The following is a 27,325-nucleotide window of genomic DNA, read 5'->3' on the forward strand; positions in this document are numbered from 1 at the left end:
CAGAGTGAAATCAGGTTCTGATAGGTCAGATGCTTTATTTCTGCAGTTTGATTGTCATGGTGCACAGTCACTGAACGTTTTCACACAAAGCTGTCAATGTTCTTTCAATGGAGATACATGAGTATATTGCAGAAAAATGCGATACATAACCATTTAAGCAAAGAGACAGATTCAACCAGACAGGAGTGTGTCTATCTGAAAATGAATGGCAGCCATGTAGACAAGACCTCAGGATGTCCAGAGTCATCACCACATACCTGTGCCAGCTGCTGGACGAGGACCTGGACTGGCTGGCAATCCTACCCTGGTACCAAAAGTAACAGCTGACTTTAATTTTTATGCCAGCTAATTGTCTCAGGAAACTAATGCGACCTTTGTGGCACTTTACAATTGTCAGCTCATGTGTGTACCAGGGATACCCTGACATTGTCTTTCCCTTCTGACATGGGAAGTCAGGCCATCACTGGGTTTTCATTTATTCAGAGTATGATCAGTCACATCCACATAGTAATCGGAGCGCTCGAAAATAAACTTAACAGTCTTTGCCAACAGAAAAGCATTTCACTGACTTTTTGTTCATGTAAGTTGTGACTACAACAGCCAAATATGGCAGCTCTGAGAGAGACGTCCAGAGAGCTGTCATGACTCTGAATTCTGGACTACTCATTGGTGCCAGCCTCTTTCACTGGTGTCAGCTTATACAGTATGGTTGATGGACAGAAAAGGGAACCCCCCTCCACACCTGACTGATGACACCTTGAAGTAATCCGCAGACCAAGGCTAAGAAATGATACAATTCTGCCCACATCAGAGCCATTGCATAAGACCATAGGCTTCTTGAAAATCAGGTACCAATCCCTGAACGAGTGAGGTGGTGCCATGCAGTATACCTCAGAATGGTGTCCCACATTATAATGGCATGCTGCACTCTGAACTGTCTCAATGTTGGCTGAGGAGATGCAACAGCAAAGGGAAACCTCAGAGGAGGAAGATGAGGATATGGATCATGAGATAAGCCAGGATAACCAAAGAAATGAAGACAAAACAAAGGACTTCTGAGCCAAGATAATCTTATAGCCACCTGCTTCTTAGGTGACTGAGCTGGGCAGAAGGAGTGAATTAGTATTCCATTTGATTTATCTATGTAATAAAATGCTGACCTTTCCTTTCAACTATGGTTCTGACCTCAGCTTTGTGAAAGCTAAAGCATGCGTGGAAACCTTACTCTGGAACAATGTTACCACTGAAGCAGGTGTGACATAGTGAGCATTCTATGACCACACACACCGTGATGATTGAACTAAAATGGTATTTATGACTCGCATTAGTAAAAACATACCTTGATGAATGGAGTATACTGTTGGCTTTTAAATCTAGCATCAGAACTTATGGCCTAGAAGATCCAGCCAGGATTGGGAACTACCTGTACACTTGTCACTTTTGATTTGCCTAGTCATTTGCACAACATTATACATGCATGATTAATGAGCTAAGAAACACAAGACAAGTAACTGCACAAGACAATGTGCCAGAGGCATTGGTGTGTGTGCCCCTATCTAAGATTCTATACTTTAATTCCAAAATAGAATATCTCAGTAATATCTCTGCAAAGCCTCAACTGGAACAACTACCTTGGAGGAGTGTGAACATTCTCCTCCCACATTAGCAAGCTGACAAACATCTGATTATCTAACAATGTACTCAGACAACGAGGGTTATAAAAGGAGTGTGTCTGGAAGAATTCCAATCATGTTAGCCATACAAGTGGAATCCACTAGTCATGGCCAGGTTCCGGATATTTGCCAGTTAGAGAGAGCGAGAGCGAGAGTTGTTACCCTTTGTGTATTTAAGCACTTGTTTTCTTTGCATCCCAATTCTCAAATAAATGGAATGTGGAGGAGGAATCAGGTTCTGAATGGATTCCTCATCTCTCTTTCTCCATTTACCCTGCATGATTTGAACCTTGTTTGCTGATTTTTATAATCTCGGTGCCACAGACAGATATTTCTGAAAACACTCAGCCCAACAGCGGCTGTTTCTAGAAAAAAGGTCTGTCTTTAACTTTAAACCTCAAACCTCCTCAACACCAAACTCAGAATGACCACCATGTGAAGCCAGCCAAGTCACCAACCTTCAAGAACAACATGCCGTTTAACATTTTAAAATTAACTTACATTTAAATTGCCTAATCTATCCTCCCAAGCTGCAGTCTGTGTTGTTTGCGTGCTTTCATTGCCTATGATCTGAGGATGCTACCTTTTGCAGGGGAGGATTCAGACATGTTGACCTTTTCTCTCAATCAAGGATTCCCAGCTACCACGGTTGACAAGGCCCTTAGCTGTGCCTGACCCATTTCCTGTACTTCTGCCTTCACCCCTTCTCTCTGCCTCCACCCTTTCTCTCTCCTCCCATAAGAAAGGTAGAGTTTCCTTTGTCCTCACTTTCCATTCCACCAACTGCCATTTCTACCACCTCCAATAAGATGCCACCAGCAGACACCTATTTCCCTCCCCTCGCTTGTTGCATTTGTCAGGGACCAGCCCTCCAGGAGACCCTAGTTCATTCCTCCTCCATTCCCAAAAACTCTCCCCATCCCCACAACACCTTCCTATGCAATTGCAGAAGGTGTAACACTTGCCCTTTTATTCTCTGTCTTCTCAACATCTGAGGCCCCAAACACATACCTTCCAGGTGAAGGAGCAATTTACCTACACTTCAAACAATCTAGACTATTGATTCACTACTCAGAATGTGGGCTCTTTTACACTGGGGAGACGAAACGTGGACTGGACTACTGCTGGAGATGTTGTTCCCAATCCAGACTGACTGAGATCTCCCAGTCAAGAAGTCCTGGTACCAGCTATTTCCACTGCTTTTATATTTGAGGGATAAGTGAGTTCCTATTCCCAACGTTTGTTTGCGAGCTTTCAGTTCCTAGCCACTTCAACAAACCACTGTGTTCCATGACCAACATATCCGTCTCTCTGGATTAGAGTGGTGCTGGAAAAGCACAGCAGGTCAGGCAGCATCCGAGGAGCAGGAAAATCAACGTTTCGGGCAAAAGCCCTTCATCAGGTATTCAGCTCTATTCCTGATGAAGGGCTTTTGCCTGAAACGTCGATTTTCCTGCTCCTCAGATGCTGTCTGACCTGCTGTGCTTTTCCAGCACCACTCTAATCTAGACTCTGGTTTCCAGCATCTGCAATCCTTTTTTTTTAACCTATCTATCTCTCTGGCCTGCCGCAGTGTTCCAGTGACCTTTGGTTCAAATTGGAGGAACAACAACTCATCTTTTGCTTAGGTACCCTCCAGCCTTCAAGGCTCGACACAGAGTTTAACAATTTCATGGCATGAACATGTCCTTTTTCGTCTATTATCTACTGCCACAACCCCAGGTCCTGTCATGAACTTGGTTGCTTCCAGCACAGCAAATCCAATTTCATTTATTCACAGTCCCAGTTATCACCTATCTAGCTTCCATTCTTCCCTGGCTCACTGTCAACAGTCCTTTTGTCTAAGTCCCCTTTTCTGGGCTCCGTCTCCACCTGTCCCATCATTCCACAACCAACGCCCCTGCCCCCAACCTTCCCACTGCCATCAGCATATATAAGCAGTCAGATGCTTCTAGTCCTGAAAAATGGGGAACTAGACTTAAATCATTAATTCTGTTTTCTCTCCACCAATGCTGTCAGACCTGCTGAGTTTGTGCCAATTTCTGTTTTTGTTTGTTTCTGTACCTTAACTGCATCTCCGTGCCTTAGTTCCACAAAATGTTATGACTTTACAAAAACAAAACATATCATCTTCAGTTATGAATTTTTCTGTTGATCCCCAGACTCAACAACTTTCTGGGAAGGGGGATAGGGACTGGAGCACAGAGTCACAGCTTTTGTTTTTCTCATAAGCAGCTTCCCAATATTATACCCAATGACTGTGATCCAAAAACCAGTCACAGGTAAAATTTTGTTTCCTTTGGTTTGGTATTGCACAGCTATAACCTTTGAAAGGATTGTAAGCAATAAAATAAACTGTTAAAATTTGTATGAAAACTTGCATTACAATACTGACTGCTTCCACTAGATGGTAACAATAACCAACTATATGATCCAATTAAATCTTGTGGCACAGTGCAAGCAGATTACATGATCACTTCTGAATCAGCCACATACTGTTGTTCTAGCCTACTGGGGTTTATTTTCATAGTCCCACCATGTCATTTAACTTGGAGAATACGGCAATTAGAAAACAAAAGTCTGATAACAAGTGTCACTTGAGGTTCACGTGATTTGGAAGAGGGGGGAGTTTTATTCAAATCCTTAAATTGGAATCTTCAGCTTGTGCTAAACCCAATACAATCTAATTCAGTGAGTTAGGGATGCTCCAATGTGTATTTTGTCCATTGGTGTAGTCTGGACTGGATCTGTTTAATCACTTTCCTTTAAGCTACCCCTGAAATCCCTAACAGATGGAGCTGCAAAGCTTTATTTCACCTTTACAAGACTTTGAAGGCTCTAAAAGTATCCCAAGATCATTCATGGCACTTTCCCCAGGATTGCTTGCCCCTGCAATGTCCCATTTGTCATTTATTCACTTGTGTCCACTACTCAACCACAGTCCTATCCTTTGTGCCCTATTCTCTCACTGTCCTGCCCACATTTTTCCTTGAATGGTATTCATTCATAAATGGTTGCATTATTAATCTCTGCAGTTGAAGATGGCATAGAGTTGGAAATTTAAAACTTGGCAGGGGAGCAGTGTAGGCTGAAGTCCTGCCTTCACTTCCATCAGTATTTCCAGCAAAGATGGAAATGTGGAGGGTCAGGAAATCCACACACTGCTGCTTGTGACTCTCAGGGGCCATACTGGAAGTGGGAATTTCAGAATTTTTGAAATTTTCAGTGAGCTGGATGCTACCTTTTGAGTAGCGGGAGGGGGTGGGGGGGGGGGGGGGGGGGGGGGGGGGGGGGTGGGGGGGGGGGGGTGGGGGGAAGGGGGGAAAGAGAGCTGCAAGCAGTCTGGAAGTATTCTAAAATCACACCTGGATTTGTTGCAGGAAGGCAGAGCACATTTACAGTAAATCATGAAGTACTGTAGGCTGAGTTATATCTGTGTTTATTAAAGTCAGTAATTATAATGCTGAAACTGAAAAAGGTAAGTGACAATTGTATAATGCAGTTGCCAGTTTATTACTACTTATACTCTATTACAACTGGTAAGTTGTTAAACAAAAGAATTATATTATAGAAGTTGAAAAATCTTCAATTTCATTAGATTATCCACCAACAATAAAGTATCATGCTGCATTGTACAATATTGAAAAGCTAATCCAGTGTATTATTCTGAATTAATTGTTTAAAGATGCCCATTGTTGTTATGCAAAACAGCTCAGCCATTTGTTTGGCTATTTGAAAGCTTTGAGATAGACAAATGAGCTTCAATTTAGCTTCAAAGGACCTAATTGATTCTATACTATAGATTATGTTTACACAACTATCCAGAGTAATGAGAGTTTGATGATCAACAGATATACAGAGGAACCTCCATTATCTGGCATTCAGTTAGCTGAATATCGGATTATCTGCAAGATCGCAACGTCCCAGTGTTTGATTGAATTATGTTATCCGGCATTCAATTATCTGGAATTCAATTAACCGAACAAAGTACTCCCCGACCATGTCCTTTGGATAATCGAGATTCCTCTGTAGGAGTTTCTTAAGCAGTGTATGGTTGTTCAAATGCCTTTCAAGTGATATATGTTCATTTTGGCAGCTCTGTATTAAGAGCTCAGCAACATCTTCCAAATACTATTACAGGGCATTGTGCTGTGTTTACATAGTGGCTCCAGGGGGAGTGTGCTATTGAATATGAATGGTAAGAGGGTAAAGGGGTTGTGGTGAGGGTAAATGGGTGAGCAGTTGGTCAAGAAGGGTGAAGGGGTTAGCAGGTAAGACAATTAAGGTTAGAGGGGTTGAGAGGTCTAAGGCCGAGAAGCTGAGGGAGAGGAAGTGGGTTTATGTTTTTTATGAATAGGGTATTGTCTTTTAAACTTACTGTTTTGGTATCAGAATGCCTCTGTTTGCCAGTGTCAGACCTGACTTTAAGTTATCCTATCATCTAGGAGATGAAAATCCTACCTGCAGACTCGGAATTCCCACCAACATGGTGAAAATCACACCGGCTAACTTGAGCTTCTCCCTCCCTCCAGATTATTCCTGACCTGCTGAATAGAATCATAGAGTCATAGAGATGTATAGCGCGGAAACAGACCCTTTGGTCCAACTCGTCCATGCTAACCACATATCCTAAATTAATTTAGTTCCATTTGCCAGCACTTGGCCCATATCCCTCTAAACCCTTCCTAATCATATAGCTATCCAAATGCCTTTTAAAGGTTATAATTGTACCAGCTTCTACCACTTGCTCTGGCAGTTCATTCCATACACACACCACCCTTTGCATAAAAAAGTTGCCCCTTAGGTTCGTTTTAAATCTTTCCCCTCTTACCCTAAACCTATGCCCTCTAGTTATGGACTCCTCTACCCCAGGGAAAAGACCTTGTCTATTTACCCTTTCCAGGCCCCTCATGATTTTATAAATCTCTACAAGGTCACTCTTTAGCCTCCGATGCTCCATACTTCCAACATTTAGAAAAGGTCGAAGTGCCCAAAGTCTGTGGGGGCAAAATACTGTGAGATTCAAGATGAGTGTAAGAGTGAAACAGAGAAGATATAGTGAAGAAATATAGACTCTTGAACATTTCTGAAGTCTCAGGAGTCTCTATGAGAGGTTGTGATCTATTAAGAGGACTTGAAAAAAGTTACACAAATATTACTACATTTGTTCAGAAAATATGCAATTCTATAAAATAAATACTAGATTTAAGTCAATCACTTATAATCAGTGTATCCTATTTAGACTTCAACCTTTGCATTAAATAAAATGCAAAGCAAAGATCATGAAATCATATATGTAATAATTCTTTATTTATGTATGATAAGCTTTCTGTTGGAACACTCATCCATCCCTTTGCTGCCAACAGACTTAATGGTTCCAATATAACCCTGGCTGGCCTCCAACATTCTACCCATCACAAATCTGAGATAATCTAAAACTGTTCTTCATGTCTTAACTTGTGTTGAATTCTTTTCACCCTTATTTCTATCCCTGCTGACCCACAATGGCTCCCAGTCAAGCAAATGGCTGGATTTAAGTAGTTTCATCCTTACTTTCAATATCCCTCAGTGCCTCATCACTCCCTATGCCTGTAATCTCCTCCACTCACACAATCCTCCAAGATTACTGTGCTCCTTCAATTCTGGCCTCTTGAGCATTTCTCATTTTAATTGGTCCATCACTAGTGACTGTGCCTTCAGCTGCCTGGATCCCATGCTCTGGAATTCTCTCCCTAAACCACTATTCTTTCTAAACTCCTTATGACTTACTGCTTTGATATTTTGGCCATCCTTCTGAATAAGGTTGCTAATTAATGTCCAATTATCGACAGTTCCATGGACAAGTGTCCAGTAGCTGAGCCATTTCATATTGGATTATATGAATCTACGCTGGAGTCATTCTGGTCCCAGAGGTCAAAGTACTGAGCCTGTCTCTTATACTATTTTTTTCCACATACAAGTTACAAAAACAGAAATTGCTGGAAAAACTCAGCAGGTCTGGCAGCATCTGTGGACAGAAAGCAGAGTTAGCCTTTCGGGTCCAGTGATCCTTCTTCAGAACCTTAAATCCAAGGTGAAGGCTCAAGTGCATAAGGCACAAAAATGTTGCACAAACCATGTCAGCCCCATTATTTACCTTTAAATGATGTGCAGTTGTATACAGTCGGCCACAGCCCTCAAACCCACAGCGAAATGCCTTTTCCCCTATCTGCTGCCCCTTTGCACTGACTCGCACTTCACCATCAATCACGAGCTGTGTAAAAACAAGAGGGGATAAAAATCTTTCAATGTTAATTAAAGCAATTTGTGTGGCATGGCACATCAGTGCACATCAGGAACGCCTCAGATAACATTCCTCCTCCAGACAACATTTACTCTTTAGCTTCAGTCAGATGGTAAATTTCTGATCTCAGGATAACACTCAGATTAGACAACTCAGCAGTGGAAAGCAAATTAAAATGGTAATCTGCCCCTTACGGTTGAAACACACATCCAAACAGCAAGTGAAAAGTAGTTAGGTAAAACAAGAACATCTGGCATTAGTTAGCTAATTTTTACATTATACTATGACCAAAAAGCAAACTGACCTTTGAAACATACATCAAATTATACAAATCTGACAATGGAAACAGTCAGACATACTGGGCATTGGAATAGTGTAATCAACAATAATATGCACCTCATAACTTTTAATTAACTACTTCAGTTGAATAACACAAATTTGCAGTTGTGTTTATTAAATGTTAGTGTAATCTAAATATGAACCCTACAGATAAACTGTTAAGTAAAGACTGGTCCAATTAAATTATGGTTTTTAAAATAACTCATCTCAAGAACACAAGCCTTTGAAATGTTTCAACCAGAACAATGTGCAAATAAACTCCTGAAAGTTTTCATTGAAATTCTAATTTTAATGAAGACTGATAAATAGATCAAGCTATTGGGAGTAATGCTTTGATTTGATAAATTGTGCATTTAAATAGGACACCTAGTTTTTATAATGTTGAAGGAGATATGTAGTATAGAATGTAATATAAGTTAATTCAGCCAAATAAATTGGTAGAAAATTTGATAATAAAAGAATAACATATGTGTAGTGTTTTAGTTAACCATTAAGATGTCCTAAAGGATTAATTATTAATCATTAATATGTCCTTTACATCTGAGGAAGGTTGCGTTTGCTTCAATATAGCAGATTAATTGCTCCCAATCAAACACAGATACCAATACCTTCCAAATTGTAGAGTTAAACAGGCAGTGCTCATTGCTACTAGTTTGGTGAAACATCAACAGAAAATACCACCCTTGTCATGAGTCAGCAAAGATGTCTCAGGTCCACTACTTTCCAGGGATTAATTTGCATACCCAAGGAATTGCACACCAATCTTATGCTGATATGAAACTGAAAGTGATACCTGCACAGGTTTGTCCTTGCTCACATCGGAAGGTAGCCCAGTAGTACTGCTGACCCCTTCATCTTCCTCAGACACCTGAAAAAACAAACACTTCAAACTAATACTAATTCACTAAAGATTCTTTTATTTACAAATATTCAAAACAAGATAGTTGATTTAACATGAATATCATTTTATTACAAATTGCACGTTTGACAAAATGCTTTGTTGTTATTCTTTGAAATTGTTTAGTGGGTCAGAAAATGGATTATTTTATGCTATCCAAGGGATGATTTTGGAACCACTGATTATTAGACAAACTGCAACTTATTAAATCATGTTCTGGGATTTTAATTGCTGTTTCGGATTGAATTAGTCAACCCTGTTCATTGTTCTGTGAAAACCACAAATGGTTTTTATTTATTCACAACCTTCGTTACATATTTAATTGATATCACATACAATTTTTAAATTGAGATCATTCAGCAAAACATGAATGCAAGGTGAATTTTTTTGGAAATTGATATCAGATATTCAACAGGATTGTGTTGAGAGTTGGGGCCTGGATGAAATTCAGCTAACTCGCTATTTTGACCATGGGTTTTGGTAGAGTTGAGGTTCATTACAGATGTGAAACATAGGATGTAGGTGCAGGAGTAAGTCATTGGCCCTTTGAACTTGCTCTGCCATTCAATAAGATCGCAACTGACCTGCCTGCAGTCTCAACTCCATTTACTCTCTGCTCTCTATCACTATTGATTCCCTTAACTATCAAAAATTTATCCAGCTCAGCTTTGAATAAATTCATTGACTTGGTTTCCACTGGAGAAGAGAATTCCACAGATTAATGACCCTCTGTGAAAGATTTATCTGCAAGTCACTCTAAAAAGGGAGACCCCTAAGTCTTACAATGTCCTCTACTTCTGGTCTCCAAAAAAGGAAACTCCCTACGGTATCCTTCTTGCCAGTAAATTAACCTGGACTGTCCTGTTCCCCATAACAACCAAGCCACCCAGGCTTTGCATCTGGCACAATTTGGAAGTCACACATGGCTCTCTTCATTCCACCATTTTCCCTTGGAATTAAAGAGACAGTTATGAGACAATCATCCTACAAAAGCTCACATTCACAACAATGAGCAAAGATTGTTCCAAATCATGGATAAAGCTTACCTTGTTGGCATAATGCTCAAGAGCACTAATAGACTCATGGTCGACAGTGCCATCTGTTGAAGCACGCAGTGTTTCTAAACCTGCTTCTGTCTGCACAGCCAGGATAGTGTTGGAACCCTGCATGGAGACTGGGTGATGAATATAGGCTGTTGTACCATCCTCTAGTTGGACTGCTTGTACTGCATCCTGGTCAAAATCATCTGGGGAAGACAATTAGACACATGTCAAGGTCAAATAATTGCTACTTACCAGGGCAATTTTGAGGCAGCCACAGTACAGTCGGTTCCGTTATAACACGGTAGTTCCGTTCTCATGCAATCCCATGTTCTCAGAAAGTCTCATAACAGCAGCACCATTTAAACTGATGGGGCCAGAATCGTGTTATAACCAATACACGCTTTAAAGGTTTACACTTTAAGAATAGTCTCCCCAATTCGTCAATTGCGTAATAGTGAATTCATATTAATGAAATGCGTGTTTTAGCAGAACGACCTGTAACTACGTCGAAAGACAGCATGGCTTCATTATGTTCTAAATAACTTCCAACAAGGTCAACTGTAGATGACTTATTTTTATTTAGTGTCACAAATAAACAACAACCTCAGTCCAAACTTTGGATTATTTCTCAACTTCAGTACCAACACACTTGAACTTGACAATATAAGGTGCTATCTCAAAGGTTTGGTGGTTTCACAAGATGCATGTGTCTGTGTTTGCCTTTGTCGATATCAGTTTATTTCTTGTTCTACATCCCCTCTACTACCTGCAGTTTTTCTTTCACTGGCACTGTCTGCAACCGGTTTTCTCAGCATGAGCAATGTATTACCTCCCTTCCCATTTTCGAAAGGTTCTTCAAATTGTGTTTTTTTTCCTCACAGTGTGTTTTCCCCAGCCGAACCATGGTCTCTTTTCTGCTCAGTATCTCGTCAATGGTCATTATCTCATGAAGTGCTGCACCATAGACCTACCTGGTTCTGCAGCTACCAAAAGTCTGTACCTTGAATAACCAAAAGTCAGGCTTGTAAATTAGGCTGGTTATGGTATGGAGAATTGATTGGTGATCTCACAAAAACATGCATGCATACTGCTGACAAGTTAAAACTCCATAGCCTACAGGGGAATCCTGACTTCCAGGCTCCTCACACTTCTCTGATCTCCACTCACATATGACAGGTCATGTAAGCAAAAAAACAACCAGGCTTGACATTTGCTGTTACCAACACCACAAAGAGGGTAAGTCTCATTAAAATTTTTGTATGCAGTTCTCATGGAAATAAGATCATCATTGGCAAAATCTTAATGTATTCAATTATGATATAGATCATAAAAAACAAACTGCGTCAAAGCAATCACTTAGCAAATGACACCAACTGCTTCAAACAAAGAAAAAAACCCATGTGCATTCATATAGCGCCTTTCATTTCCTCAGGACATCTCAAAGCACTTCACAGTCAACTAAGCACTTTGCAGTTGAAATTATTATCATAATGTTGAGAAAGACCTATAAAACAAGAACTGCAAAGTCTACTGATCAAACTATTTTAATTGTGTTTTTACAATATCCAGCTATCATTGGCCATAAGATAAAGAGATATGCCATTCAAATATATAACTTAAGTGAAGGTTTGTTACTTTGGAGAATTCGTTGCCACCTGCAATTATTTGAAATGTAACTTAAAACAATAAAAATCTGCTTAGGATTACTGAGTTAATACAAGCTTTTCTTAAAACAAAAGGAACCTAATGAATTAATATATTTTGTACCACCCAAAGTGAAATGCTCGAGTCTTTACCACGACTAAAATGAATATGAAACCAGAATGCAGGAAGGACAATCCCAAAACCAATTTTAATGGAATCATTTCCTTTGTACATATATAGAATACGGAGGGGGGTGGGGGAGGTTTACACTGAAACTATATAAATCATTAGTTATGCTCCAACGTGAATACTGTGTGCATTCTAGTCACCTCATCAATAAAAGGATGACATTACACTAAAGAAGCCATAGAGAAACTTTACAAGGATGTTGCCAGGACTGGAAAAATATAGCCAGATAGGAGGAAAAAAGCCAGATAGGCCTGGGCTGTCTTCCTTAGAACAGAAGAAGCTGATGGGGGATTTGATTGAGACGTACAAAATTGCGAGGAGCCCAAATGCAGTGGTTCAGAAAGGCTTATCCACCTTAGCACTGCAACCAATGACTGTGGGGGAGTGGACATCAATTTACAATAATTGGTAAAAACAACTAAAAAGGGAGATGAAGCAAACTGTTTTCACCTTGCGAGTGGTATGGTCTAAAACATATTGCCTCAAAGGATAGTAAAGCAATTAACCTTCAACTCATGTAAATAATCTCTGGATATACTCAAGCCCCTGCAGGGCTACAGACTAAAGACAGGAAATTGGCATTAGGTGGGATGGCTTGGCTTTCAGCTGGTGCAAACATGATGAGCCAACTAGCCTCTGTTTGTATAGTAAACGTTCTTTCAAACTTATCAAAGCAATCAGTTTGGGGCAAGTGAGCCTAAGATCAATCCATTAACAGAAAGGAAACTGAGTGAGTGGCTCACAGCGTCTAATCAGAATTGAATGGCTCCATCAAAGTTAGACTGGTGAAAGCCTTGACTGTATTGATCATTAGGATAGAGACAGGAAGAATTCACAACTTTGGGCTAAATAAAGAAACAATAGTAGACAAAGTTAGTCAATCCATCTGTTAGCTTCATCTGGTGATATGAGGACCGGAATTACAGCATGAATGCCAAATAATGGCACAGCCATTATAGGGTTTTGATGCAAGATGCTTTGATTATAAATGTTAACATAAGAATCATGACTCAAAAATTGTGAAAACGAAGAAATATTGTAGTTGTTTATTAAGTACAGAAGGTGCTTGGTACTAGTGAAAACAAGCAGTACGTTATAGATCAGTTAGCACTTTCAAGCCTCAATAAAATTTCTTATTGTTCTGATATTGCATACTGATAGTGATCCAGTAGTAATTTAATGGGTGAAACCAAATAATGGTACTATCTACCGAACAGTTAACTGCAGTTTAGCAGGGAAAAGTTTGGAATCCTAAATTTCCATCCATTACTTCTCCAAGATGACCATTATGTAACAACACATGGCATCCTGAACACCAGCATTCAAAATGCAACCCAAAATATTTTTAGTAAATACTTGGCTAATGGCCAGATGACATAAAGAGAAATCCAAAAGCAAAATGGCATTCTCTTTGATATGTTTATTTTTAAATACTGTTTTATTTTAAAAATGAGCAAATTAGCTGAACTCATAAAATGGACAAGGCTGATCATACGATTTTGTCTCCAGACACTTCTGCGTTGTGTAGATAATCCAGTCAAAACTGTACACAATGTACTTGGTGACAAGCTTCTTCCAGTCAATTCTGGACAAAGACTCATTATACTAAAATAAGCGTTGATGCTTTTAGACTTAACATATTGTGTTGCAATGTAAACTATAATGGTGAAGGCAAGAATACATTATTAGTGTAATAATCTTCCAACTAATCTGCCAAGATGGGCCATTAGACCTGAAATGTGTATCTTTGCCTTACCAACTGCAGTTGGAGCTTGTTTAATAGCTTAACTATACAATTCTATGAGTCTGCCGATTGCTGTTTGACTTCAAAAAGGAAAGCAGGACTCCAGGCTGAACTGGCAGCCTGCCTCAGATACATCACCTCTGTCTCCAAGTTGATGGCTGGAAAGCAGCCAAAACTTTGCCTGTAAGAAGGAATATCACTGGGCCCAACTCATCAAGGACAATATTATCGGACACTGATCTCTAGGAAGTTGTAACTCACGTGAACTGATTTTTAATATTCCTAGATTTATGAAAATTTGTAATTTATAACATTTCTCTTCCCCGCCTACATTCTTTGATTCCTGAGTGCTTGTGTGCATGGATAAAGTAGTAAACAATTCTTCCCTGCTTTGAATGTTTTGTTAATAAACACTATCTTTGATTACATCTTAAAAGATGTTGCTGTGTGTTTATTTCAATAATTGGAATTGAAAACCAGGGTTTAGGGAACACCCTCTGGCCTACATCAGTAAAGGGCAGGAGTAAATGGCAGAAGGAGTAAATTTAACAATACCTTACTGTCTCAGGCTTAAGAGAAAAGCAATCATGCTTTAAATCTACTCTTATTCCCCTTTGGTCAGTCATACACTTTTGAGAGAGTTTTAATGACATGACCATATACTTGCAGTATGTTCTTCACCACTGTTTTCTCTACAAAGTCCATGATATGCAAAGCTATTTAATTTACATCAAATATGCATTTTTATATTGAGCAAATCCTACCTGTTACTACTTTTGATGAAAGGTCACCAATCTGAAATGCTAACACTGTTTCACTCTCCACTGATACTGCCTGACCTATTGACCATTTCTTGCATTACCTGTTTTTATTTTTGTTTATCAGATTTGATTTCCTGAACTAAATGATCAATCAGGATGGGATAACAGAGCAAAGTGCAGCAAATAATTTTTAAAGAACAAAATGCCAAAACAACATAAACAAGCTTGATTGAGTGGAGAGTTATTCACTTTTTCAATACATGCGCCCTTTTCCTTTCACTTTGAGAAATAATAGACATGATGCAGAATCTAACATAATTATTCATCTAATAAGCATTGATTACAAACTACTGGAGGAAGTCATTCATCAATCACTTACATAGTTCCTATGGTCTTCAATTCTGTTATAATGTAATTGACACTGGACATCTAGTGTTGTTCCAGCACAGAAATAAGGCTGTAAGAGTACATTCTAAGAATCACAGCTACCTTTAGGGGTGTGGTGGATATATGCAGTGCTGCCATCTTCAAGCTGTACAGCCTGGCCATCTTCAAAAGGCAGATTGTCACCTGCAAATTTAAATTCATTAAAAAACTCTCAAACACAAAATCAAAACAAGGGATTGAAAAGTGCATCCTGAACAGTTGCAGTTTTTTTTCTAACCTCATTGAAATTATTTTCTCCTCTCTTGCAGTTTTTCTTTCCCAACACACCCCAGTCCCAATAGTGGGCAAATTCGATTTTCTGTAACATATGACTAAGTCAGACAGAAAAGCAGTCACACATAATTTTCTCTGGGTTGGCTTCTGTTCAACTGACAAGTAAATCAAAATGTCTGTTGATTAGCTATTAAAACTTGGTGAAGAAAGAGCCTACCAATATGATCATGTTATGCATCTATACCATAGCAGGAGTTAAATATACCTGGAGTGACAGGATATAAGTTTATTTTGTTCTTGCTTTACATTGTCCACACTAAATTATATTCTACTTGCTGAAAAAAAGGCTAATTATTATAACTTTGAAACAAACTGCATGATTTCACTGATATGTGTTATGCTCCAGTTAAAATGTTAAGGTTTCAGTCTTGATTATTAGAGGTTCACCTTAACCTTCACTTTAATGAAACTGTAGATTAACATCTAATTACATTTTGTGACTTCTATTCAAAACAGCTGTTTTATTTCGATTTATTCATCCATCCATCTTTCCTTACCCATTGACAAAAGGATAGGTGAATGGATACTGGTAACAAGGTCTCTTGTGTATGAAATTGCATAAAAATCACTCAGATTCAGGTGTCCCTCCCAAGGACTGCCTTACCTTTCCGGAAGAAAACAATTTGGTCTTTGTTCAACACTTGCCCCCAGTAAAATGGCTGAGATTGAAATGCATCAGAATGGGAAAACATACACACATATCTGCTTGAATCTCATTGTGCTTCTATCCCTGTAATCTATATGTCAAAAATCACTGAAGATATAATTAATATGTTATTAATAAAAGCGACATTACTTTCGGGACATCCTCGGCTGAACGCCTTCTGTAATATTAATCTCTGCTAGACTTCAGAACATAAACAAAATCTTTATTCATTTGTTAATAAAACACAAACATATTGGCAATTACTTCACATAGAAATGGGACTATAAGTAATAGAAACAACTCTACTGAAAATACAAAGATTGGCATAAAGTAGACTTTAAGCAAACTGACTCTCACTAATGCCTTGGACATATGTTTAGCATTAATGGATGTTCTGTCTATAATTTCTGTTGTTACCTTTATGTATTGTAACTTGTTGAATGTAGGCTGTCGTCCCATCTTCCAGCTGAATAGTTTGCCCCTCAACCAACTTTGCATCTGTTAAATATATTCAGAAATCAAAGCATTATCAGGATAAAAAGCTTCTGCACCTACCCTGAGAAGCCCTCAGAATTTCAAATGTTTCACTTCTTCTTCCAAACTCCAAAAAGTATAGGGCCATTCTACAAACCTCTTTCAACTCTCATCCTAGTAATTAACTGAAGAACTTTCATTTTACTTCACTAAAGCAGACATACCCTTCCTTGAGTGAGGAGATTTTAGACATGGTTTCACCAAAGCCCAATCTAACTGCAGCAAGACCTCTTCACATTTGTTCTCAACCTGCATGCAATAACAGCTAATATCCTATTTGCTACATAATTGGTGGCTGCACCCACACATTAACTTCTTGTATTTCCTGTACAATAACACCAAACTTGCTCAGAACATAATTTTTTCTTTAAAATTCTGTTTTGTTATTCTTTCTATCCAAGAAAAACTTTCTATTTTCTCACATTATACTCTATCTGCCGCTTTCTTGCTTATTCATTAAACCTTTCTATCTCTTTGCAGACTCTATATCCACCTTACAGCTCATTTTCTCATCTAGCTTTGTACTGTCAGCAAACTCTGATACACCACATTTGATTCTTTCAGCAAGTCATTAATATAGATTGTAAATAGCTGAGTCCCCAACAATGGTCAGCAGTAACAGCCCGAGAACCTTAGAGTAACCTTTATATCTATACTCTGTTTTAATCAATCTCTATCACATTATTAGGTTGCACAATTGCCATGAGCTCATTAAGTTGTACAACAATGTATCTTTTCACTTTATTAAATGCTTTTCGAAAATCCACATATACTATATCCACTGGTTCCCCTTGCTAGCTTCATCTCCAAAAACTGTAAATGTGACAATCACAATTTCCCTTTCATAAGATCATGTTGTCTCGGGTTAACAATATTGTGGTTACTAAGTGACTTGAATAATAAATTCCAGCTTTTTCCCCAAACTAATATACTTGTTAAAAAATTAGTTTAAAAACTGCAAAAAATACAGGTAGATATGGAAAAAGGCAATGGGTAACATTCCAATAAAGCACACATTTATTTTCTCTTCTTCTGACAGATTGATGCTAGATTATTCATTTAGCTAAGTCAATTTCTATACCTTTGTTACCATGAAAAATAAAACACGATGACTTTTCCCTATTCTCACAGAATTGTGGGGAATCGGGCCTTAAACGATAAAAGACAATCAGCGGGAAAGCCCATCAGATCAAATGCCAATCTGGCACTTTAGTGGTGACCAGCAAACTTTGTAGCCAATATTTCCCTGGAACAGCAATGTCCCCCTTGCCTGAAGTTGCTGGCCAATCAAAGACCACACATTTTGTAGGCCCAGGCTGCTGGCGACACAGAAGCATTGAAGATCAGCAGTCTCCCAGGAATTAACTGAACAATTTGAGTGACATTTTTGTGAAGTGGAGTGCAGTGAGATTGTAGAATGGGAGTTAGGGATCAGGAGGGTGTAAGGATAAAGCCCTAGAAGGGTCATTAATTGACTACGCAAGGGATTTAAGTGGCAGATCAGGAAGTTAGATTATTGACCTGCCTAGCAAGGATGTAGGGATCAACCCTAGTGCTAATCCATTTAAATATTTGCTCTTCCTGCCACCTTTCCCACCAACCCTAAGGAAGGCAAAATTCCAGCTGAAGTTTGGAAATGATATTAAGTCTAACTAACAACAACTGAATTATCCTAGGGTAGTTGCTGATATTGAAACTCATTGTATACTTTCATGAGGTGCAATAAACTGAATGAACAATGAAGTGGTATAATGTCCTTAATACATCACTTCAAAGCACATCTTGTAAAATTTTGTTTTAATAAAAGGAAGTATGATGAAGTGAAGGAGTTCAAGAAGATTTTCCAAAACTAAAGGTTAAAAAGGTTGCTTTAACAACCCTATTTAAATCATAGGATTGGAGTGTTCTTCCATTTCAAAATAGAAACAGACTTCCCGTGGGTTTCAGCAGGCCTGCAGATGGAATCTGAAATTGATTTAATTTAGTTTAAGGTCTTTTAACTAATCTCAGATACACTCCACTGTTGAATTTCCCCTCCTCCCTATTTTTGTATGCTTACATATTTTTCATCAAAAAATGGCATGACTTAAATGCAATGAGCATGAAACTTTGAAAAATGTCCACCCAGTACATATGAATGTTAATTCTCCCATTATATCCTTTACACCTCTACCTCAGTTCCATCTGTTTGATCTTCTGGGTCATATGCAACTTATAAATATTTAAGCTACCCAAGGTGTCCATCTATAGCTCTTTATTTGGGATAAATCATCATCAGATTCACATATAGAGAACTGCTTAGGTTCTGCTCACTGGCTCCTAAGGAGGAATGATATTAACCATGCAGAGGAGTGAGAAATTACATTTCGCCCCCAACATTCTATGTTGCATTGTTGCCCAAGTTTCAGTTTATCATTTGGTTGCTCACCTTTCAATGTATGTTGGATGTATGCTGTAGATCCATCAGTAAGGGTCACTGCCTGCAGGCTCAGGCTCTCCATCATCTAGCTTAATCTAAAACAATGACAAAACACTATTATCATATATTACAGAATACATCTTGCATGCGCATTGTGTCTTCAGTCAACAAATCATTCCCAGATTTCACACAATACTATAAGAAAGTATGCAAGCATGATTTTTCAACCATGTAAAGCAATACAATTGGACAAAATGCATAGGAAAATGCTGACTGCAACAGCAAACTTCAATCACCCCGAGTTTTGGATGGATGAGCTGGAGTTGTGAGCATCTCCTCACTGTTTGAAAATGAGATACAAGTGCGCAGACACCCCCACACTATCTAGAGAGTGGAGTGGACTTCTGTAAAATGCATGTGTTCTAGGAATTGACCAACATTGTGTAAGTATTGAAGCATACTACAGTAGTTTTCCCACTAAGAAAGATACTACTATTCATTCAAAATAGAAAACGCAGTGATTATAAATCCTAGCGTTAAGTGACTTCAATCTTCACAATTTGGGGGCGAACAATTATCTGCAGTGTGTCTTAGTGAAAACAGCCATCTGTTCCTGAACTGTTCTGACAGACAAATCATCTTGTGTAACTTAGAAAAAACTGAGTAATTTGTACTTCTAGTTTCAATGGCTCCATTGTTTGAAGTTACAAAGGTTCGTTTTGATAGTTGAATCCTGTAAATGCTCGGTTGATTTTCAAAAGCTAATGAACTATTTATCTCAGAAGGCAGTTATGTAAGCGGTCTGATAATTTTAAAAGATTAATAAGTAATAACCTGTTTTTCATGTGAACATTAAATAGATGCTTGTTTTTACAACTCTATGACCAGGTATTATTTTCCATTGGGTCTGGAGGCTTTTTCAGTTTGAATGGTTAGTTTTTGAATGGCAGCTCAATTATATTGTCAGACTTTGCATGTATATTTCAATGATTTCCTGTTTCTAATAGAGTACGTGGCTCCTGAGGACTGTCCATAACGGATATCTGGTGAGTGGCTAAGCAAAGTTCATGGGGAGAGGCGTGAGGAATATTTAACTGCACAAAGGGGAAACAGTAAAGGGACACAAGAACAATGTGGAGAGCTGGACCCATTTCCCAGCAAACTGAAGAAAACCTTTGAACCAATTTGCCTTAGCGCACATATTCTTTTGACACTGCTTGCTCACATCTCCAAAGGTACAAATTTGATGGATGTAGCAGAGGTGATGGGCTCAGTTTCTATAGCCAGGAAATGGCTCAATTTGCGTTTCCTAAGCCTGAAATGAAAAATCTAGTGCCATGCCTATTATCTCTTGCGCTGCTTGATGCACCAGATTCCCATCACACAATGACACTTACCATTCATTCCCCAGTATCCTTATTCTACATTCCATCCACATACACCGGTGAAGCAGGTTAGTCACAGGCACACCACTCACTGCTTTCACAAAGCTCTATCTAATCATTTTTGGCAGACAGTGACTTATAGTTAATTAAGGGCAATCTCACTGAGTATTGGAGTTGGGAGGTCATGTTGTGGCTGTACAGGACTTTGGTTAGGCTACTACAGAAATACTGCATGCAGTTCTGGTCTCCCTGCGATAGGATGGATGTAGTTAAACTTGAAAGGCTTTAGAAAAGACTTATACAGATGTTGCCAGGGTTGGAGGGTTTGAACTATAGGAAGAGGCTGACTGGACTGAGGCTATTTTCTCTGGAGCATCGGAGGCCGAGGGGTGACCTCATAGAGGTTTGTACAATCATGATGAGTATGGATAGGGTAAATAGACAAGGTCTTTTCCTCAGGGTGGGGGAGTCCAAAACTAGAAAGGATAGGTTTAAGGTGAGAAGGAAAGATTTAAAAGGGACCTAAGGGCCAACCTTTTCACAGAGAGGGTGGTCCATGTAGGGAATGAGCTGGCAGAGGAAGTGGTGGAACCTGGTACAATTACAACATTTAAAAGGCATCTGGATGGGTACATGATTAGGAAGGGTTTAGAGGGATATTGGACCAAATGCTGGCAAATGGGACTAGATTTATTTAGGATATCCAGTTGGCATTGACAAGTTGGACCGAAGGGGCTGTTTCCATGCTATATATCTCTATGGCTCTAGCAGCATGTGGCATACAACAGAACAGAAAGCCAGGAGTCTGGAGATAGACCAGCATACCTCCATCCTTTCAGTGCTACTGGAGGTGGTGGTCCGGACAAACATGTACAACTATGGAGCCAACGTTATCAAGTCCAGCAGAGGCCATCCTGCATAATAGTCTTGCTGCTTTATGCAATTTCTTCCCCAACTTTTAACCGTTACTCTGAAAGGTGTCATGAAATGAAATGATCATGGTATTCTCATTTTCTTCCTACCCAATGTTTCTTATACTTTGGAGCTTTACATGATCAAGAATTGCTGACTCAATCCCTCTGGAAGAAAGTTGAGGGCAAGTAGAAGGTGATAACCTGGAAGAGGAAGCACTGTCACTTAACCTAACATTTGCAGGTAGCAGCTCAGATACAAGCACTTCAAGTAACTTAAAGGCTGGTACAGAGTTAGGATATACACAGATAAGTTAGTAGGCACGAGTCTGATTACAGCCAGTACTGGGACAGGGAAATAAGGCAACTTGTGTGAACTTCACAGAAACAGAGGGCATAGAGGATTCCACTGCTAAGTGCACATTGCAGCATTTTGTCAAGGCTCCTTTGACTGTGTCTTCCAAATGTGTGAACTCTACCAGCTGGAAAGTAAACAAAAGAACATCTTGGGAACATCAACACCTGCAATGTATTATAACTTAGAAACAGCACCATTCCATCATTGTTGTTAAGTTAAAATCTTGGAACTCCCTCCTTAACAATATTGTAGGTGTACCGACACTTGGCTTGCTGCACTCCATAGCGGAGCCTCACCACCATATTCTCAAGGTTTGTTAGGGATAGGCAATACATTCTGGCATGCCAGAAACACTCCCATTCTAGAAACCTTTATAAAATAAATTCCAACATGTCAACTGAGATTTACACGGCCAACTGGTTAATTACCTTTCCACGGAATTACTGCCAGGTTATGTTTTGACAAGATATAATGTTCAGCACAAGAATTAATCAAACAGATGCCAATTTACATTATCCCAAAACTGCACTTGACTCTAACAGTAGAAATATAATCCTCAAGCCTATTAAGATTTTTAAATTAAATAACACCCACATTTGTTGTAAGCTGTCAGCAGTAATATTAGAGTCAGTAAAAGTAATAATGTTATGAAGACACTTTATATTTAGTATTTCTTGGAGGACTTAAATTTGGAAGGACTGTGAAGAAAATACATTTATTCCAAGTTTTGTGGAAATGCCTGGAGTGATTCCTTTAAATGAGATCATTGGAAGGCTACCGTCGACAAATGTTGACTTTATTTTCTATAGGGGTTTTTTAAGTTACACAGCCAGTGAAAACTACTTGTTGCTTTGTTGTTTTGAACAATTACTTAATTGGAGAGGTTCTTATTTCATCTGGTTCAGTTGGATGGAAGCATGCTAAGAAAAAGCTAGGTTGGGAGAAAGCTGATCTTTTCCATTTCTATAAAGAAAGCCCTCATGATGAGTTCAGTGTGAAAGGTATTTGCTCTGTTGATAGATTGATTGAACAAACATCTCAAAATTGTATGTCTTGAGCAAGCTGGGTCTGCAAGATGTCAGAGCATGAATGATGAAGACCACACAAGATAGAATAGCACAGCAAATGACTCTGAAATATTCCCTACACTTTATCCTTTTGCCTTCAAGAATAACATATTGGCTAAAACACTCTTTGTTCCAAAAGTTAATCTCAGCAGAGAAATTTATAAAATTTATTTTTGGGGAGGGAGGTGGGGGCGGGAGAGAGAGAGAGATGATATATTTGTGTGTGTGTGTATGTTTATATTTTGGGGATATTTAGAGGGATAAGCATTTCTATTTTTATATCTCTGACTGTGTATGTTAACCAAGTATTGAATAAGTTTTATTTTGATTCCAAATACATAATTGTGTTTATTAAGAAACTCGGTTGATAAATTCTTATTGTTTAAAACCTGATATAGATAAATATTTAATTAGTCACCTTGGTAACCAGAAAAAATACTTTTATCTCATGTTATGACCCATGGAGTTGTGGGAGAGTGCATCCATCAACCTCACATAAGTTGTTCGTGTAACTTGGAATATTCTTATCTGCAGGACTATTGATTTATACTTGATTAACAATTTGGATTTAAGTTTTGAAGTACGTTTCAATTTGGACCAATTACATCCTTTACCTGGGAGTCTGGCTTCAGTATAGGGAGCTCAGAACCGAAGTCCTCCCTCTCCTACCGTGAGACAAGTGCTGTAATAGAACTCAATGTCCCTCAACAACTTTTAATTAATATTCTACATATAAACATTTGCAAATGTTTTATTCTAATTTCAAATTGATACGTAATTGCAGTTTGTACAAGTACACTTAGCAGCTATTTAAATATTGCTTCCAATAAGATTATAATAGTCATAGAGTCATACAGTATGGAAACAGACTCTTCCATCAATTCAGCTGAGCTGAACAGGCATCCCAATCTGACCTCGTTCCATTTGCTAACATTTGAGCTGTATCCCTCTAAACCCTTTTTATTTGTAGGTATGCTTCCCTCTAGGATGCTTTTTAAATGTTATAATTGTATCTGCCTCCACCACATCCTCTGGCAGCTTGTTCCATATATGCACCACCCTCGGCATGAAAACCTTTTCCTTCAGATCCTTTTTAAATCTTTCCCCCCTCATCTCAACCTAATCCCTCTAGTTTTGGACTCCTGCTTCCTAGGAAAAAGATATTGGCTATTCACCCTATCCACGCCCCTCATGATTCTATAAACCTCTGTAAGGTCACCCCTCAGCCTCCAGCGGTCCAGGAAAACCATTGTGAAAGTTATGGTGTACTAAACTAAATCACTGAGGTGAAAACAGAAGGCAAGTACCAATAATGGGACCAATTTTATCTGTGCATGATAACAGACAGTAGATAAATGCTTCAAATGTTAATGTATGTTAGTATATGACATTTGCCTAACAGAATCATATAACATTATTTACTTATTTTAATTAAGACATTAACTCACATATATTCTTAACAATTGTTATAAGCCTTTTTTCACTGGAGGACAGGAGGTTGAGGGGTGATCTTATAGAGGTTTATAAAATCATGAGGTGTAGATAAAATGACAACTGTCTTTTCCCTAGGGTGGGGGTTTCAAGACTAAGGGGCATATTTTTTAATGTGGGAGGAGAAATATTTAAAAAAGACATGGGGTTTTTTTTTAAAAACACAGTGGTTTGTGGAATGAACTTCCAGAGGAAGTGGTGGATATAGGTTCAGTTACAATGTTTAAAAGAAATTTAGATAAATACATGAATAGGAAAGGTTTGGATGAATTGGGCTAATTGCAGGCAGGTGGGACTAGTTTAGTTTGGGAACATGGTCAGCATGGACTGGTTAGACCGAAAGGTCGGTTTCCTTGCTGTATGACTCTGACTCAACCTTGTAACAGAGAAAAAAAATTATTCATCTGAATGTGTTAACATCCAACACTCATCTCACAATCATTCTCCCCGATGCAATTCTCAAAATGAACTTCAATTGAAACAAAATGTACTTCAAAGAACATTTTATACACAGTACCAGGTAATTAACGTCAGATCAATTTGGTGTTCTGCTTCATTCTTCATAATCCTACATAATACTTTGCTGAATGATGTATCACCAATATATGGCACATAAGAATGTGTGACAATTAAGATGCACCAATGATACATCTGAATAAACTAGAGCCACAATTGGAGTTGTGCATCCCCTATTTTCCTCTTATTAAACAATTTTTACACATGTTGTTCAATGTTTTCTTTATTTGAAGTAAATATCTTTAACGTAATATGCACCAATATTTTTATTCCACTTGCAAAAAGGAAAGAAAAAACAGTTGAAGTATTAAATTCCATTTACCTAAAACGTCTCTGCACTTTTAAACACAAACTCTTATCTGAAAGTATTCAGTAAAACCACCACTAATTATATTTTCATTACTACAGGCACGAGACAACATCAATGGCTTTCTTAGGTAACCTTGTTTGCTCTGGTAGCATCTATTTAAACTCTTACATCCATGTTTTGAATTAAATAATCATTTAATGTTAAAAACATAAAGCTTGCACTGAAACCAATAAAAAACTAAAATAGTCTAAATGTCGCATGCAATATTTTAGGTGAATACAGGAGTAAAACATCAATCTATAAAGAAAACATGACAGATGGATATTAATATAGATGATTACATTCATTAAATCTGCCTTTGACTCAGACAAATAATCATGCCTAGACATTACTGGCTGCCAGCTTTGCAGAAGAGATAACTCATCTTGCAACAGTGGGTCTCCATTTAATGTTACATCAACAATTGATCTGGTCATGCTTATGATTAGATGATCAGCAGAGTTCTAAGATTCAAATGATTCAAAAACAAACGTTCAGAAGAGGGACAGATTTATTTCTCATCAAAATGGCTAGTGGGGCCAGGAGTCATTAATTGAAAGAATAAAAAAACCTCAAGGGAACAAAATGTTTCCATTTATTATGGGGGAGAAAATTACAGTAAAAATTGCAAATCAAAAGAAGCTGATGTAAAGAATCGCAATTTCAAAAATTGTTTAATTTAGTTGTATAAGGTTGTTACAACTATAAAAATTACACTTTCATGAATACTTTCAAAAAGGCCAAGCATGGGAAGATTGGAATTTCCCAAAACTGTGCTAGTAAATGTGCCAGAAACATATTATTCAGTTACACAGTCCATAAAGATTTCTGTTTAACCCTGAAGATGTCCTGACAATAAAAAAAACTGATGTCAAGAGAACAATGAGGCTTGTACTACTCGACTCAGATTATTCCCAAGCTAAGGAGATATATCAGCCAAAGATCCACACATAACTAATACAGTATCTAGTGAACTTTGTTGGAAAGTGTATGCATACATGTGAAAGACAGATACAAATGAAAATTGAGCTTGTCTATGTGGCAAACCCACTCACGTCATTAAATCACAAGACAACTGGCGACCGAGGTAATAGATTGGAGGACCTTTTGTAGAATCCAATCATATTCCCAAACTAAACTAGTCCCACCTGCCTTGCAGTTGGCCTGTATCCCTCCAAACATGTCTTATTCATGTATTTATCTAAATTTCGTTTAAACATTGTAACTGTACCCACATTCACTACTTAGCTCATAGAACTCCAGCACTGAGTCAACAAGTTTAGAAGAAAGAAAATGATTAAATTAGATTAGATTCTCTATAGTGTGGAAACAGGCCCTTCGGCCCAACCAGTCCACACCGACCCTCCGAAGTGTAACCCATCCAGACCCATTTCCCTCTGACTAATGCACCTAACACTATGGGTAATTTAGCATGGCCAATTCACCTGACCTGCACATCTTTGGACTGTGGGAGGAAACTGGAGCACCCGGAGGAAACCCACGCAGACACAGAGAGAACATGCAAACTCCACACAGACAATGGGATTTTGTACACTACATTAGTTTTGCTCATGCTGGGTATCGGGTCCTTCGTTTTAGAATAAAGAATACACGGAAATAGAGAATACACACCGGATCATCAACTCCACACTCACAGGAATCCGATTCACGAGAGAGGAAGAAAAGGACAATCAACTCCCATTCCTAGACGTGATGGTACAGAGAACACCAAACGGAGAATTCACCACTAAGGTACACAGGAAAGCCACACACACAGACCAAGTCCTGAACTATGAAAGCAACCACCCCAATACACACAAATGAAGTTGCATCAAGACACTATTCAAAAGGGCCACAACACACTGCAGCACACCAGAACTGCAAAAAGAGGAAGAGGAACACCTATACAAGGTATTCGCAAAAAACAGATATCCTTGCAATTTCATTAACAGATGCCTAAGGGAAAGACAACAGAACGAGGACATGCCGCAACCCGAAGGACTAGCCACACTACCATACATCAAGAACATCTCTGAAATGACAGCCAGACTACTGCGAGCACTAGGACTTATAACAGCACACAAACCAACAGCCACTCTCAGACAATAACTCACCAAAACGAAGGACCCGATACCCAGCATGAGCAAAACTAACGTAGTGTATAAAATCCCATGCAAGGACTGCACAAAACACTATATAGGACAAACAGGAAGACAGCTAACGATCCGCATCCATGAACATCAACTCGCCACGAAACGACACGACCAGCTATCCCTAGTAGCCACACACGCAGACGACAACCAACATGAATTTGACTGGGACAACACTACCATTATAGGGCAAGCGAAACAAAGA

General features: G+C 38.7%; 1 protein-coding gene across 1 annotated transcript in view; it reads right to left on the reverse strand.

Annotated features, from left to right (window-relative positions):
• The window catches only part of LOC122563261 (zinc finger protein 76-like), a 74,484-nt gene that overhangs the window by 27,338 nt on the left and 19,821 nt on the right, over nt 1-27,325 (reverse strand). Inside the window, exons 2-7 of the mRNA XM_043716902.2 lie at nt 18,903-18,988; nt 16,358-16,438; nt 15,064-15,144; nt 10,240-10,439; nt 9,089-9,163; nt 7,810-7,926 (exon numbers count right to left, since the gene is read on the reverse strand). Of these exons, the coding sequence (XP_043572837.1) occupies nt 7,810-7,926; nt 9,089-9,163; nt 10,240-10,439; nt 15,064-15,144; nt 16,358-16,438; nt 18,903-18,978 (630 nt within the window). The 5' untranslated portion in view covers nt 18,979-18,988. The remainder of the gene's footprint in view (nt 1-7,809; nt 7,927-9,088; nt 9,164-10,239; nt 10,440-15,063; nt 15,145-16,357; nt 16,439-18,902; nt 18,989-27,325) is intronic.

Source organism: Chiloscyllium plagiosum, unplaced genomic scaffold (genome assembly GCF_037043375.1).
Source record: "Chiloscyllium plagiosum isolate Xiang-an unplaced genomic scaffold, Cpla_swu_hap1 HiC_scaffold_26, whole genome shotgun sequence".
Classification (NCBI taxonomy): Eukaryota; Metazoa; Chordata; class Chondrichthyes; order Orectolobiformes; family Hemiscylliidae; genus Chiloscyllium; species Chiloscyllium plagiosum.